Genomic DNA, 16,261 nt, shown 5'->3' on the forward strand with positions numbered 1-16,261 from the left:
ATTCAGCTCGAAGGTTTAAGCGGCCTAGTCAGCCACCTTGACGCTAGGTCATATGTGGCTCAACCACTGGGCAAGCCACATTTGGCAACGGTACCAAGGGTACGTCGGTACGTCAGATTCATCAATGAGGCCCGTGCGTGCTTTCACCCCGACACGTCTGGTCATTGCTCCAGGACCCATGAGAGCTAGAGTTTCCCCTCCACTAAGAAATGGCGTCGTCGCGTAAATTCTGGCTGCCTCGCGCGTCTGCAGTGCATGATACCAGGCATTGATTCGACAAATCCACCGCTTGACCATCCATGCACATCAACAACCACTTTACTCGACGCGTTGGTGATCCCGAAAGAGTATAATTGGACTTCTTCTTTGCGCAGTGCTTTGCGCATGAAGGTGCTTTGTTTTTTAGTCCATCAGCCTTCACCTTAATCGTGGTCGCGCGCCGGCGCGACAACAAACCGCCAAGATGGGGAAGCTCCTGCGACTTGAGCTTTTCAGTATGTGTCGCCATCGCCACCATAGCCCCGACCCAGCATGGAACTATTTCTGATGAATTGCAAACAGATTTCAAGTCCTACAAAGGGCATCATACATTGCTTTTTGGCGACTCATATTTCACATCTATTATCGGCCCCAATGGCTCTGGCAAGTCGAATTCGTAAGTGGCCCCGTGCTTCCAGACTTTGATATCTGCTTGCGCATAAGTTGTGTTGCTCACAAATGGTTAGCATGGATGCTATTTCATTCGTTCTGGGAATCAAGTCGAGTCACCTGCGCTCCACCCACCTAAAAGACCTCGTATACCGTGGTCGCGTCATGAAGACGTCCAAGATCAACGAAGATGGCTCGGCTGCGGCACCCGACACCAACGGACACACAAATGGCGCGCAGAACGGCGATGACGAGTCTCAGCCAGCGACACGAACCGACCCGAAGACAGCCTGGGTAATGGCGGTGTATGAGGACGAAGCCGGCGACGAGCAGAGGTGGAAGCGTTCGATCACCAGCCAAGGTGCCAGCGAATATCGCATCAACGAGCGCGTTGTGACCTCTCAGGCATACAATGAGGCGCTCGAGGCCGAGAATATATTGATCAAGGCCCGAAACTTTCTCGTGTTCCAGGGTGACGTGGAGGCCATCGCCAACCAGTCCCCTCAAGACCTCACCAGGTTAATCGAGCAAATATCAGGCAGTCTTGAACACAAACCAGAGTACGAGAAACTCAAAGCTGATCTCGAGCAGGCCGCCGAGAATCAGGCGTTCATGCTGAATCGGAGACGAGGCATCAACTCGGAGATCAGGCAGTACCAGGAGCAAAAGCGAGAGGCCGAGGCCTTTCAGAGAAAGACCGAAGAGCGTGACGAGGCAGTGGTGACCCAGATCCTTTGGAAGCTGTACCACTACCAGCGCATAATGGACAAGTCCAACGAAAAGATCAACGAGCACCAGGAGAATTTGAAAGAGTTCCGACGGAACGTGGAGGCATACCAGAGAGAGCTGGAGGCTGCACAAAGGGAGCAGGCAGTTGTCGGCCGACAGGTTGGCAAGGTCGAGCGAGCTATCAAGGAGAAGGAGAAGGCGGTCGAGGATGAGGAGGGCCTTTTGATCCCTGTCGAGACCAAAATCAGAGAAACCTCCCAAAATGTCGAGGCTCGCAAACGACAACTGGACAGCATTACAAAAACTCGTGATGAGTACGCTGAGAATGTCCAGAAGTATAAAAAAGAGCTCGCCAAAGTGGAAAAGGCCCAGCAACGGTTCGAGGCACAATGGAAGGAAAAGCTGAAAAACCAGGGCAAGGAGCTAAGTGACGAAGACCGTAAGGAGTACGACGACCTGCGCCGACAAGCCGACATCAAGAGTGCGGAAAACAAGTCGAAATTAGACGTCTTAACCAGACAGCTCAAGAACGACGAAGCAACCCTCGCCATCCTGGCTCGGAAAACTGAGCAGGCGCGTACAACTGTGGACAAGCTCAACACGGAGATTGAGATGCTCCAGAGATCTCTGTCAGATCTGCAAGAGACTGAGGGAGCGCGGACTGTGGAAATCGAGGATAAAAAGAAAGCATTCAACAACGCTCAATCCGAGAGAACCAGGATCAACCAGATGCGCACTCAGACAGAGGAGAAGCTACGAGAAGTCCTCAAGAGGCTCGAAGAAGCCGATGCTGGCCAACGTCAGACCGCCAAGGAAAGGAATATGAAGGAAACAATATCAAACCTCAAGCGCCTATATCCTGGAGTGAAGGGCCGTGTCGGAGATCTCTGTAGGCCAAAACAGAAGAAATTTACCGATGCTGTTGTCATTGCTCTCGGTCACGACTTTGACACCATTGTGGTGGAGACAAACAAAGTCGTCGATGAGTGTCTAGATTACCTCAAGAAGCAGCGTTTACCACGCATGAACTTTATCCCGCTGGACAACATCAAGGCCAGCACCCCTTTTGCGGCACTGAAAGGCAAGGCTGGAGTTCGCCTAGTTATCGACACCATCGACTTCGATCCCTCTGTTGAACGGGCCATGGCTTACGCCTGCGGCAGTTCAATAGTCTGTGACACTTTCGATATTGCCAAGTCAATCTGCTACGACGAAAAGATAGCTGTCAAGGCCGTCACTCTTGATGGAAAGCTCATTCACAAGGGCGGTCTGATGACAGGTGGACGCTTGCCGGACAACAAGGGTAACAGGCGGCGATTTGAAGATGTCGACGTGCAGCAACTGAAGGATAAAGCTTCGGAGTATCGGAGCGAGCTCGAGCAGTTGTATCAGCGCGACATGCAGTTACGCGACAGGGACGGCATCCGAGAGGAACTGGCCGCGCTGGAGAGGAGCGTGAGGGGCGACCGGCAGGAGTTGCAGGCCTTGAAAAAGAACCTTCAAAGCAAGCAGAGGGAGCTGGAACACGCGGAAGCACAGCTTGCCGATTGGGAGAGTAAAGCCGCGGACAAATCTGGCGAGGTTGATACCGCTCGCAAAGCTGTTGAGAGGTTCCGAAAGGCCATTGCGGATGTGGAAGACAAGATTTTTGCCGATTTCTGCAAAAGACTTGGATACAACGATATTCGCGCGTACGAGGAGCAGAGAGGCAATCTGGAGGCCCAAGCTGCGTCAGAGCGCAGCAAATTCGGAGACCAGCAATCTAAGCTGTCCACGACGCTGAAGTTCGAGGAGTCGCGGCTTGCTAACACTGAACAGCGACTACAAGGGGTACAGCGCGAGGTTGAAAGGTTAGAGGCCAACATTGAGACCTACAGCCAGGAGGAGGCGACCATCAAGGACAACATTGAAACGCTGAACGACGAATTGGCACAGCTGAGAGAAAACCTCGAGGGCCTCAAGGGGGAGCACAAGGAGAAGGTCGTCAAAGCTCAAGAAGCCAGGTCCGAAGTCCAAACAAGGACTAAAGACATTGATGCCAGACAGAAAGCGATAGATGCCCTAGAGACCGAGGTACAGAAGAACAGTGCCCAAAAGTTCTCCTTGCTTCGGAGGTGCAAGCTCGAGAGGATACAAGTACCCCTCAAGGAGGGCTCTCTTGACGACCTTCCAGACGAAGATGAGATCTTAAACCAGGACCCCGATGCCATGGATGTGGATGATGATGACGATGGTGCGATGGAAGCTGCTATGGATGATCATGGAATAGCAATCGACTACGACAGCCTACCAGAGGACCTACGAGATGTAAGCCACGACCATTTTCTGTGCTGTCTAGAAGAGACACGCTGACCAAATATCTCCTTAACAGTCTGACGAAGATGGTATTGAAGAGCAACTGGAGCGCAAGATCTCAGAACTCAACACTGAGCTAGAAAAGCTTAATCCAAACATGCGTGCAGTTGAGCGTCTGGAAACGGTCGAAACGCGACTCAAGCAAACCGACACCGAGTTTCAGGATGCTAAGGTTGCATACAAGAATGCCCATGAAGCTTTCGAGAAAATCAAGAACCTTCGCTTCGAAAAGTTTGACAAGGCGTTCAAACACATCCAAGAGCAAATATCTAGCGTCTACAAAGAACTTACGCGCTCCGACGCGTACCCACTAGGTGGACAGGCTTACCTCGACATCGAAGAGGACACGGATACGCCGTATCTGTCTGGTATCAAGTATCATGCAATGCCGCCCCTGAAACGATTCCGAGACATGGAGCATTTATCTGGTGGTGAGAAGACCATGGCTGCCATGGCGCTGTTGTTTGCCATCCACAGCTTCCAGCCCAGCCCCTTCTTTGTTCTGGATGAAGTTGATGCAGCCCTGGATAATGCAAATGTCGACAAGATCAAAAAGTACATTCGGGAACATGCGGGGCCTGGCATGCAGTTCATCGTTATTTCACTCAAGCCTGGTTTGTTCCAGGACAGTGAGAGCTTGGTCGGTGTTTATCGCGATCAGGACGTGAATAGTTCAAGAACCATGACTCTGGATGTAAGTGCTTTGTCCCTGGATGCCGCTTTAGCTTCTTTTGGGAAAAAACGAGCTAACTTTATTCTTTTTCTTAGCTTCGACCGTATCAATAAGTCAGACTGCTGGATAGGGTTTATTGGCGTCTTTATAATGATATTGAGCGGAGTTTGGTCTAGGGAAATATACGTGTCTTATTAGGAGCCGTGCTTACTTTGCTCCAACTTTTATCTTTTATTGGCAGATGTTGTACATGAAATACCTCCGTTTTTTTTTTAACGAGCGTGAACAATGAATGCATAATATGAACACAATTGTATAAGGAATTTTCTTGACCGTTTCACCTCTATCATCTAAATCACTTTTGCCAAACTGTCCGTCCGCATTTAAGTTCACAGACCTTAACCACTGAATTGAATGACAAGCAATTAGTGCTGCGCAAAGAGATGTGGACAGAAAAATGTGAAGGTCACATGGTCTCATGTGATTTTATCAGTAAGACCTGATGAGATCACGATAAGCTGATGCTAAGGTCCAATTCCACAAATAGTTGAGCCACTGTGGCTATGTGGCGGTGTGATTGTCCAACCCCACTCGAAATTCTGCCCTTGTTGCCCACACAGTCGCGCAAAAGTAGAAAAATTGTGTCTCGAGCTTCAGTTAACAAAGGTTCGTCGTTTCCTCGTACTCTCCCGGCGACAAGTGAACACCAAACACATCACCACCAAAAATACCGTCAACATGCGTATGTATAGATTGCGACCTCAATGTTTTACTTTCATCAACTAACATCTGCTTGTCTGCAGCCCCCAAGTTCGATCCCAATGAGGTCAAGGTGATGTACGAAACGACCCTTCGCGTAGCCTCTTGAGGGCGGCAGTACGAACGAATTGCTTAGGCATTCGGATACTGACTAGCGATATGGGAAACCAACAGCCACCTTAGGGCCACTGGTGGTGAGGTCGGTGCTTCATCAGCTCTGGCTCCCAAGATCGGTCCTCTGGGTCTGTCGCCCAAGAAGGTCGGAGAAGATATTGCCAAGGCCACCGGCGACTGGGTACGGAATCTCCTATAGCTCACATTTTCTTGTCTGCTTTTTACGGGACTGCGCTAACCGACTAATCCCGTTGCCCAACATACAGAAGGGTCTCCGTGTCACCGTCAAGCTCACCATCCAGAACCGTCAGGCCGCCGTCTCGGTCGTGCCTACCGCCTCGTCGCTCATCATCAGGGCTCTCAAGGAGCCCCCACGTGACCGTAAGAAGGAGAAGAACATCAAGCACAATAAGTCGGTCGCCCTCGACGAGATCATTGAGATCGCTAGGACGATGAAGTTCAAGTCCTTCTCCAAGGACCTTGCTGGTGTCGTCAAGGAGATTCTCGGAACCGCCTACAGTGTCGGTTGCCAGGTTGACGGAAAGAGCCCGCGTGAGATCACCGACGCCATCAATGCTGGCGAGATTGATAGTGAGTTCCCTTCATGTTGCTCAAGTGGCCTTCATCGAGTCGACACTGACAATGAACTGCAGTCCCCGAGGAGTAAGCGTTATGACATGGGCGACTTGGTTTTTTTCTAGGGCATCGGTTGGAGTTCGGGCTTGCTTTGGGACTGAAATGTCCAGCCGCGGCAAACAAAATGGGTTTCCTCACGACGTTTCGGGTTTCTGAAATAACGAATGCTGAACAGAACATGACCTGGTCCAGACAGGTTTTTGTGCCGTCTTCTCACCTGGTTCCGAGTGCTTTGATTCCGCCTCCTGAAAAATCCCCCTCACCTGGCCTACACTCTGAAACAGCGAAAGCTCTCCCGTTGCTGTCTCAATTTTGGTGCCTAGGAAGATTGATGATACCGGCTCGCCTACTCACCGTGACTACCTGGCTACGGCAGTGGAGATGATGGTCCTTTTCAGCAGCCGACAGAATGTTATTATCTAGAATTGGTTCTTTTGGCGATGGCATAATTGGTACGGTAGGTCGAACAGGGTTGTTTGGCCGGGAAGTGGGGGAAGGTTAAGGGATGTGGATTAGACTAGCACAATTCTTGCTAAACCGCTCTGATATACAGTCATATAACCTTGGTAGGACAACACTGTGAATCCTGCTGTTCCTCCGACGGTGTTATGTCAGATCCTCTTTGACGACTTATCCGCTGCGAGAACGATAGCAGAACATCCCAGTAGCTGTTTGCGTGTCTGCAAATGCATTTGCTATGTAGTAGTGAATCCATGCAGCCCTTAATTCGAAATTCATACGGTATTGTGAGAAAATCTAGTCCAGATCGACAGGCTGAATGATCGTCAGCATATTTTAGTAGAATCGAAAGATAAAAAGGTAGCAGTTGGTATTACATAACTAGCCTATGTCGAGCAGAAAACAACCCAGGATGCATAACCTTGGATCTAATATTAATTACTTGACGGAACTTACAAATGTTGTATATCCGTGGGGCGTCGATCACTTGGGCATTTTCAACTGTGGTCCACTTTGCGCCAGATCCCCTCGTTTGTTGGAGGTCGAGAACTGCACATCTCCATTTGGCGGCCCCTTTGGCGCTTATGGATTTGGCAACCGTGGAATCGGTCTCAACATGGTCCTGTTTGTACCTGTTTCCCCCCCTTTCAACGGCGCAATTTTATATCGTCTGGCACATTTTACATGCAGATATCGTCGGCAAGGGTGATGTCCAATGTGTTCTGTGTCACTTCGAAAACCGAAAGAGCCTTCAAGACCGCTCGCTGCGCTGCTTGCCGACGAATATAGAAATCAGCCCAGTGGTTGGAAGCTGGTGGTCAGCGTGTGATTGGACCACCCCCATCCTGGCTGCAGGATAACGGCGGCAGCCAAGCCGTTGCAATACGCACTTTAGCCCACCCGAATCAAAGTGAACCCTGCCGTCCTGCGAGGGGGCGCTGTCACACCAATTCCTGTTCTGGTCACATCTTACTTGGATCTTGCTTCCTGATGGCTGCGACCACCTCGAATGGCTGTTCTTTCTCCGGGCCTTTTTTTTTTTTTTGTTATTATTTTATGTCGCTTGCTTGTGGGCTGTTTGTCGAGCGTACGCCATGAGGAAGTCTCAGCGTCAACGGATGGTGGTTGAAAAGTTTTAGTCTGTAGTTGTCTTTCTTCTTTCTTTTCGACTTCCGTACTTCCGTATCGATCGGGAGCTATTATGCATCAAGCCATTCATTTTGGCTGTGTAGTTGTTACCTTTGGTTTTTGATCACCGTACTCCGTATTGAATATTTCCTTGTAGAAGAGTGGCTTGAGACAGAGGCTGAAATGGCACGCACCCGCGGGCACGCCATTCCTACTTTTTATTCGAGACCCCGATCCCGTTGGCCGGCATGCCTGCTGGGGCCGGTGGTCTTGTCTCACGCACCTGATGCACGTTGCCGAATTATGACTTTGCTAGGGATGCATTTGCCGCCTCGTCCAAGCCATCGTCGTGTTCATTTGAGCGTTAGATGAAAATCAATTACTCTGCAAAACAACTTCCTACCTGTGCACTTTAATCGTTTATGATATTCTGACTCGAAGCAAACAAAAAGTGCATAAACACGTAGATTTTTTTTTTTATAAAAAAAAATAAACTTTTCAATAGATATTCACAGATGCGGATGCATAGCCTTGACAGGCCGTACCAGGTCATAATGCCTTGGTTGCTTGGTCTTACTCTTTCTTTGACTGACTAGGATGCAAAGGATATGGACCCAGATGGAGTCCCAAGATTCATTCCATCGTAAAAGTGCGGATCACCCGTCTCCCACCGTCCCACGGGATAGTCTAGCCTCTGACAAAAATCCACAGTCGTCGGCTCTGCTTCCATTTCGTACGGAGACGGCGGATCAGTCAGGATAGTACAGTAGTAAGCCCTGCAAGCCCTGCTAATACCTGCCACGCAATCCCATCCACACTTTCCGGAGAGTGCAACCGCAGGGAGGGCCGGGATTAAGAGCCACACGAAATGACTGGTACTTGGCCTGCAGCCCCCAGCGACACTAATCCTGCAGCCTCCCACGCGCGAACCGACATGTTCCTGCCACTGTAGTTTACTGGCGTAAATTGACTTGGGTTATATGCAGGGCAACGCATTCGTCAGACGCACACCTACTCACCCACACACACATACCTACCAGGTACATAAAACACAGCACATTTAATAGCTCGCGTGCGCCGCAGAAACGACGTGTTTTCCCAAAGATCCAAAATCAAACGTAGCGATCCCGTCCCGGGCCTTGGTTGGTGCCAACAACACCCCACAGCAAGCACACACTCACTTGATTTGATGCGACGCTGCTTTTGGTGATTTTTGTGGATTGTTTGATTGCCGCCCGACCGTATTGGCAGAAAGACTTGTATGTACCTAGGTAGGTAGGTATCTATCTTAAATTGAGTTTTGGTCACAGCTGGAACCCACCGCTAGTCGATGCACTAGGTGTTGGACGCTTCCCTGTCACTCTGCCCTGCAGCCCAGTGGCTCCCGGTGTCAGGAACTCCGCTAAAACCCACTAGTCCAGCCCGCCCCTCCGCCCCAGCCGACTTGTTGTGGATCGATCCTACCGTCACTGCATACACCTTCTATAGCGGGCGGAGTCACAGCTTCTAATCGATTCCCTTCCACTCGCCTGCCACCCGAGCGGTCCACTTCGAAAGGACTCAGTTTGTTGTCTATTAACTACTACGTAAACCTCGTGGTCCCCGCTAAACATAACCATCGCCTGCTGTAGCCCCGCCGTTATTGATCTATCTTTCTCGCGATTCCTACCGACACCTGACCGATACCGACCGGTCCCGAGGCAAATTCAACTAAATTACCAAGACAGTATCGACAGACGACGTCTTGTAATTGTTTACTCTCTCCCGGGTGGTGGAGCCTCTGGCGTCGCCGTGGCTGCCTGGTACTGTTCAGTCAGGTTCAGTTTCCAGTCCACAGGGCGCGAGGCAGTTTCGGTGATTTCTTCAAGCCGTCGCCGACCAGCAGCAGCGGGGCAAAGATACTTTGTTGCGCAAGCAGTTTTGACGACCTTTCCCTCTCTGTATCTTTCGCTCGCTTTCGCTCTCTCTGGCTTGGGCGCCGACTCCGGTCCGCCGCCGCAAAGGCCCAGATGTTCAACAGACAGTCTGCATAATTCGGCCATGCTCTAACCAAGCAGAAGCGACATTCTGGTCGGAAGCCGCCAATTCCGCCGAATACGACATCGTGCTTTTTTTCTTGTCTAGCTGTTCCACCTTCATTTGAATCTCAAGATACCCCCGAACAATCATGTTACCCCTAGTCCAGATGCACCAAATGGTGCCCACGCCGCCTCACCTCGATCCTCATATCGACCACCTCGACCAGATCTCGCCCTTATCGAACATTAGGCCCGGTTACATGGCCCAGCGCTCATACCAGCGTCAACAACCGCGGGCATCTAATCAGTATCCGAATGCCAACCGGGCCCCGACCACGTTTCCCATACGCAGCTCGCAGGCTGCCCAGTCACCGTACCATAGCCAGCCGACAGGTTTATTTAATCTAGACCACACCCAGCGCCAGGCGGAGCATAGCCAACACCAGCTACGGAGGAAAACTCCGAGCGGCACGATAGATGCGGGTTACGATGGGTCACCGGCCGGCACGTTCGGGCCACCACCGCTCAAACAGCTCATAATACCGGCTAACTCGAAAATCTACCCTACGGCCTTCGTGCAGACCTGTTCACAGCCCGCCAGCATCAACAATAGACAGATGGCGTTGTTGCCTGCCTCGAATTGGCATTATCAACCACAAAACCAGCCAACCAACTTCGATTCTCAGCCTGCGGGATGGAATTTGGGTCAGGCAATACAGCCCGATGGCTCCCATTTGGCGGAGGGGAATTCGGTGCCTTACTACCCTCAGCATTTATACGGCTGCGATCCAAGGTTACAAAATGTTTTTAGGCCAGCATACCAGCAGAAAATGGGCAGCACCGCTTTCAACCCTGCTGGGTTCACTCCCCCGCCCGTGTGGAGGGACACGGGAGTCTCGGACTATAGTCGCCAAGTCCCCTTGTCCAACTTAGGCTATATTCCCCAGAATGCAGTTGTCGATGCCGCCTACATGCCCAGCCAGCAATCGATGCACCACCCGCTTATGGGTAACTTTTTCGGCCAGGGCTCGTCAATGCGAGGGTCGTTACTGTCCGGATTTGATCCGGACCCTAGCATGGCGCAGCAGCTTCAAAATACTCTGCCGTCTCCTCAGGGTGTCTTGGACCAGCTTTCGCCCAACGGTGGGCATCTCGGCCTGCAAGGCGACGTGTCTACCCCCGCACAGTTCAAGGACAAAGCTCTCAGTCTCGCTCACAAAACCTACGCAACACTGATTGACCATCTGAACAAGACGAAGCAGGCCCACTATGGCAAATCCATGTCCGGTCTTAAAGGGTCCTCCAAGATGGTTGTGTTTCCCACTGTGCCGAAGCAACTTGTGTCATCTCTCAACTCGCGACAAATATCAGCTGCACATACGAACAGCAGTGTATACGTTAGCTCGAACCAACCTAATTTTTCATACGCTGGCAAGTTTTATCATGCTGCGGGTATCGGCCCCTTGGACCTACCGTCTCCTGTCAATGGCGCTAGGCATTCCCTCGAGATGCTCACCAATCTATGTGAGCAAAGTGGGTGGAAGTGGATAGATGGTATGCTCCTTGGTGGCTGTTTGCATTATGGTCTCGAACATTATGAGGAGGCTCTGGACTGGTTCCAAAGGATTGTGAATTTGGAGGCTCGGTCAGTACAGTCCCAACCCCTTCCCCCCTGGTTTTCGGCAGTGTCTCAGCTAAGCATGAACCTACTTCTTGTTCACGCGAAACATGGCCCATGGTACGCTTACTAACAAATTCAATTGCGATGCAGTCATGTGGAAGCCATTTCAAATATTGCAGCTACCCTTTACTGCCTCAACAGGCATGATGAGGCAGAAAAGCATTGGCTTGATGCTGTCAACATTCGCCCTGCGTACCTTGAAGCAGTAGAACACCTTGTCGGACTACTATGCTCAAGTCAACGCAGCAGACAGGCTGTGGATATCATCGGCAACGTGCAGCAAAGGTTGCGTATGCCACAGCCTGGATCTTCTAATTGTAACGATGAATCTACGAGGTCTTTCCCATCTCCCGCCAGCGCAAGTCAACCAGGCTTTGGATCAAGTGGCTACATGATTCCCGGCCACGATAACGGACGCATGCTTCTATTAGTACACGCCAAAGGGAATATGCTTTACGCCCTGAAGGATATTGAAAAGGCATCGGAGGCGTTTGAGGAGGTAGTCATGATCGCCATCGGGAGGAAAGCGCCAGGAATCCAAAACCTGATACGCGAAATCCAGGCTGCATTGTCACCACGGGTGGCCTTCAACGCTGTTCGAGCCACTGGCCAGAAGCCAAGCCCTATGCTCCTGCCTCCGGAAAAGGCAAAGCGCACAGCCGACATTTTGTTTGCAGGTACCCGCGGCCAGCTTCCTGGCTTGCGCTATATCGGCGAAGGAAAGCATCGGACATCGACAATAACTACAACCAGCAACTCGTTACTATCACTGGCTAAGATTTTCCAGGACTCCATGTCGAGTGGTGGGCTGCCGCTTGGGCAGGGAGGGCAGCCTTCAGGGGTTGGCGATATCTTGGCTCTCTACTATCTGTCACTTTCGCTGCAAGAAAGCCCATCAACGGCCAACAACGTAGGTATACTGCTTGCGAGTGTTCAGCAATCGTCAACGCAGGCAGAGCCACTCTCGGCCGAGTCTGCTGCGCTCGTGCAACATATTCCCGGCATTGTCCGCGGCAGCGGACTCGAGTTGGCGCTGCTTTACTACCAATACGGTCTGACGATAGATCCGAACCACGTGCACCTGCACACGAATCTCGGTAGCCTGCTCAAGGACATTGGACAGTTAGACATGGCGATTGGAATGTATGAGCGCGCAGTTAACTGCGACGGGAACTTTGACATTGCTCTCACAAACCTGGCGAATGCTGTCAAAGATCGTGGCCGTATACATGACGCCGTCATGTACTATAGGCGCGCTGTGGACGCAAACCCGAACTTCGCCGAAGCCGTGTGCGGACTATCGACTGCACTGAATTCTGTTTGCAATTGGAAAGGCAGGGGAGGCGTCTATTTGTATGGCGGCAAGTTTGATCGCTGGCATGTGGATGAGGATGGCATGCTCAGAGACGTGCGACAGAATCCGCAGGGCAGCGGCTTGATGAAGCGTGTCACAGAAATCGTCAAGCGCCAGCTCAACGAGTCCTCAACCTGGGGCCACGGGACTTTGCAGGAAGCTGTCATCAAGATACTTAAGGTCCAGCTCGACAAGCTGGTGGAGGGGGAATTTGATCTGGAGGCCGAGCTGCGCAAATGGAATGGGATGGTGTGGGAGGGCTCCCGGATACTTCGGCTGATCGAACGGTCAACGAGGGTCTCGATGAGGAAATGGTACATTGATAAATATGTCCAGGGCAGAGAGTCGCCTGAGGGATATGCTCGGGCACGCCTACCTGGCAGCCTTTCAGTGCCAACGGCGCCAACAGTACTGCCGTTCCACACTTTCACGTGTCCTTTGACGGCTCCGGATATTCGGATGATCTCACAGCGCAATGCACATCGCATCTCTGCCTCAACACTACGCTCGCATTGGCTGCCCAGCACCGTCTACGAGCCTCCACCACCACCCCAGCCATATCTCAATGTTGGATATCTTTCCTCGGACTTCAACAACCATCCACTGGCGCACCTGATGCAGTCTGTGTTCGGCCTTCACGACCAGTCACGCGTCAAAGCCCATTGCTATGCCACCACAGCCAGCGACAAGTCAATACACCGACAGCAGATCGAACGAGAGGCGCCAGTTTTTCGAGACGTGAGCAACTGGTCATCTGAACGTCTTGTCGACCAGATTGCGCGGGACAATATCCACATCTTGGTCAACCTGAACGGCTACACTCGCGGGGCACGTAACGAGATATTCGCTGCCCGTCCCGCCCCGATTCAGATGTCATTCATGGGCTTTGCCGGAACCCTGGGAGCAGAGTGGTGTGATTATCTACTGGCAGATACAACAGCCGTCCCACCCTCGACACTTCGGCCCTACAGGCGTAATGTCGATGTACAGGATATATTCCGCGATGAATGTGACGAAGACAAGGGCGAGTGGATATACTCGGAGAACATCATTTACTGTCGGGATACTTTCTTCTGCTGTGACCATGCGCAATCGTCTGATGCAGACGACGACAGGAAGTTGACTTGGGAAGATGAGCAGGCAAGGCGCTGGAAAATGCGCAAGGAAATATTCCCTAACTTGCCTGACGACGCCATCATCCTGGGCAACTTCAATCAACTGTACAAGGTGAGTTGGAGAAGTCGACATGCCGACCAATTGTTTGTCTGCTAACTTTCGATGTGGTAGATTGACCCGACTACCTTCAGAACCTGGCTTAGGATTTTGTCTCAGGTTCCCAAGGCCGTCCTGTGGCTTCTTCGCTTCCCCGAACTCGGCGAGTGCAATTTGCGGAATACCGCCAGGGCGTGGGCGGGTGAGAAGGTAGCAAGCCGCATCATTTTTACAGATGTCGCACCTAAGCAGCAACACATCTCGCGTGCTCGTGTCTGCGATTTGTTCCTTGATACCCCTGAATGCAATGCGCACACGACAGCAGCGGACATCCTCTGGTCTAGCACGCCTCTCCTCACCTTGCCTCGATACGAGTACAAAATGTGCTCGCGCATGGCAGCTTCGATTCTCAAGGGCGCTCTCCCAAAATCAGAGGAGGGCGCTCGCGCCGCAACAGAGCTTATAGCATCCGACGAAAAGGACTATGAGGAGTCAGCAGTGAGGCTTGCCAACGGACTGACGTATCGGCCCAATGTCGAGAGTGGGTACGGCGAAGGGTCTGGCCGCCTCGCCGAGCTGAGAAAGCTTCTTTGGGACAGCAAGTTTGGCTGTGCGTTGTTTGATACCAAGCGTTGGGTGAGGGATCTAGAAGATGCCTACGACGAGGCATGGAGGCGGTGGGTGGCAGGCGAAGGCGGTGACATTTACCTATGAGATGAATTTCTGAAGTTGTAGATGGCTATCTGCCGAGGCTGCAAAGTCTATCGAATCTCGGTTTGGGGGCTCTTATTGTGAGAATTTGATGATTGGACATTTCATCCTCATCGTTTTTTTTTTTTTTGTTTTTTTTTTATTGTTGGTGGTTATTTGGCTTGCTGTTTTCATCCGTCGTTCTTCATTCTTCATACCCTTTCCAGTAGCGATTTCTCGTTGCCGTTTTATCTTGTTTCTTTTTGTTCTGTTCGTTGACTGATGACTATATACGCAACTCGAGCGGCATAACGATGGGAGTTCTGGAGCACAATCTGAGTCGTTGGCTCCCTGCCTTGCAGGTTTGGGGGCACGGTGGGCTGTGAAAACATTTGGGTATTTTGTAACGTTTGGGCAGTTCATCTCTCATGTTTGGTGTCATCACATACCTGCTACAGCAAGTTAATCTCCTTCACGGGACATTGTGAAATGAAAGATTTGGGCGTTTATGTTGTTTCTGAATCATTACTACTCAACCTTTTCGGCGTCGGTGAGGTTATGGTTTTAACCACCAGGATAGAGGACTTATCATTCGCAAGAAGGAGTCTCTTTCTTTACTCTTTCAAAATATATTTCACCATGGTTCGCGTCATATCATATATAACTGCGGACGCAGCCTGGTTCTGATCTCTCTCTGTGTAAGGTTCGTTGAAGACATTACATTCTCCACTCGATATTCTTGTCCTCTACACTCACACCTCTACTCTTCCAGGTCCAAGTTTACTAGTTCTAGAAGGACTTGAGGTAGACACGCCATGATCATCCATCTAGTGGCTTTTCCACTTCCGTTTTTTTCTCCATTCTCTAATCCCATCTTACTATTCTGCAATCCAAGTGTCCCTTTCAGTGAGAACTGGTTCACTTAGTGCCGTGGTTGAGCCCTAGTTCTGTCTACTTCGGATATAGTGCGGCTCTTCGGAGGCCGGCAAGGCACATCCTGCAGTAGCACACACAACAATCAGGTAGGTACCTATGTGTCCTTTTTTTTTCTGCATCCTCGGGGTCGTTCGAAGCGAGACGGGTACAATTAGTTCTGCCGGGAGGGGCAACCGGATATCATGCGCAACGGGGGGAACAAGAAACAAACAAAAGTCTCCTCTTCCGCGGCATATCATCCGTGACTACCACACCTCTAGGCAGGTGCTCTCACGGAGCTTTTGCCACCGGTTTAGTGGAGATGCGGGCTAACGACGATGTCAAGTTTTTTTTTTCGTTGACATTTCCTTTTTTGATGGTTTGCCAGTATTTGTCACCGACTCTTGGAAGGAGGAGGGAGCTCTTGGCCTTCCCCCGTCTTATCATATCAAGGGATAATATAATATCCACGGGAAAGCCGTTCATGTCCATGTTGCCAAGCCCGTAACGAACGTTTCAAAAATAACAGATTTGGGTATAACCGGCAAATCACTACCCCATGTGTGATTTTTGTTTTTTTTCATCCGATTCTTTTCTCGAAGCGAGAGTCATCAGTGTCCTCTCCTTGGAAAAATACGAGGAAAGGTATTTTAAGACGGGCCGACGGATTATCAGCCCATTTCAATAGTATCATATCTGTATTTGCCTATAATGACATGGGGGGAAAGGAATGAAAAGAAAAGAAAAGAAAAGCCACTGGAAGGTACCCGCTCTCGTGACCAGTCTCAGTCGACTCTTCTCCTTCTCTCTTGGGTCTTTTTCTTACTTTCTTATTCAACCTCGTTTCTTCTTGATTCCTTGGGGATGTTTTGATTCCCCCCTGCTTTTGG

General features: G+C 50.8%; 3 protein-coding genes across 3 annotated transcripts; all 3 read left to right on the plus strand.

Moving 5' to 3' along the window:
* Positions 1–197: 197 nt before the first annotated feature.
* On the plus strand, positions 198–4,738 carry MGG_16203 (SMC1A protein). The gene is made up of 5 exons (XM_003709574.1): positions 198–494; positions 562–655; positions 726–3,684; positions 3,749–4,426; positions 4,501–4,738. The coding sequence occupies exons 1-5, from the start codon at positions 464–466 to the stop codon at positions 4,516–4,518; spliced, it is 3,780 nt and encodes a 1,259-aa protein (XP_003709622.1). The 5' UTR covers positions 198–463; the 3' UTR covers positions 4,519–4,738.
* A 291-nt stretch (positions 4,739–5,029) lies between these two features.
* On the plus strand, positions 5,030–6,122 carry MGG_16204 (60S ribosomal protein L12). The gene is made up of 5 exons (XM_003709575.1): positions 5,030–5,147; positions 5,209–5,242; positions 5,339–5,459; positions 5,545–5,869; positions 5,932–6,122. Exons 1-5 carry the CDS (start codon positions 5,144–5,146, stop codon positions 5,943–5,945), a joined length of 498 nt encoding a protein of 165 aa, XP_003709623.1. The 5' UTR covers positions 5,030–5,143; the 3' UTR covers positions 5,946–6,122.
* A 2,887-nt stretch (positions 6,123–9,009) lies between these two features.
* Positions 9,010–15,363, plus strand: MGG_06896 (UDP-N-acetylglucosaminyltransferase). Its single transcript, XM_003709576.1, has 3 exons — positions 9,010–11,164; positions 11,291–13,781; positions 13,842–15,363. Exons 1-3 carry the CDS (start codon positions 9,669–9,671, stop codon positions 14,478–14,480), a joined length of 4,626 nt encoding a protein of 1,541 aa, XP_003709624.1. The 5' UTR covers positions 9,010–9,668; the 3' UTR covers positions 14,481–15,363.
* Positions 15,364–16,261: the final 898 nt, after the last annotated feature.

The sequence above is a fragment of the Pyricularia oryzae genome, chromosome 1 (genome assembly GCF_000002495.2).
Source record: "Pyricularia oryzae 70-15 chromosome 1, whole genome shotgun sequence".
NCBI lineage: Eukaryota > Fungi > Ascomycota > Sordariomycetes > Magnaporthales > Pyriculariaceae > Pyricularia > Pyricularia oryzae.

What these genes read in the sequence shown, in the direction of transcription:
- MGG_16203 (XM_003709574.1), top strand. Translation starts at nt 464, where the DNA reads ATGGGGAAGCTCCTGCGACTTGAGCTTTTCA. An exon ending in CCTGCGACTTGAGCTTTTCA is followed by an intron (nt 495 to 561) that starts GTATGTGTCGCC and finishes AATTGCAAACAG; the next exon opens with ATTTCAAGTCCTACAAAGGG. An exon ending in TACCAGAGGACCTACGAGAT is followed by an intron (nt 3,685 to 3,748) that starts GTAAGCCACGAC and finishes TCTCCTTAACAG; the next exon opens with TCTGACGAAGATGGTATTGA.
- MGG_16204 (XM_003709575.1), top strand. An exon ending in CCCAATGAGGTCAAGGTGAT is followed by an intron (nt 5,243 to 5,338) that starts GTACGAAACGAC and finishes GGAAACCAACAG; the next exon opens with CCACCTTAGGGCCACTGGTG. An exon ending in CCAAGGCCACCGGCGACTGG is followed by an intron (nt 5,460 to 5,544) that starts GTACGGAATCTC and finishes CCCAACATACAG; the next exon opens with AAGGGTCTCCGTGTCACCGT.
- MGG_06896 (XM_003709576.1), top strand. Translation starts at nt 9,669, where the DNA reads ATGTTACCCCTAGTCCAGATGCACCAAATGGTGCCCACGCCGCCTCAC. An exon ending in ATTGTGAATTTGGAGGCTCG is followed by an intron (nt 11,165 to 11,290) that starts GTCAGTACAGTC and finishes ATTGCGATGCAG; the next exon opens with TCATGTGGAAGCCATTTCAA. An exon ending in ACTTCAATCAACTGTACAAG is followed by an intron (nt 13,782 to 13,841) that starts GTGAGTTGGAGA and finishes TCGATGTGGTAG; the next exon opens with ATTGACCCGACTACCTTCAG.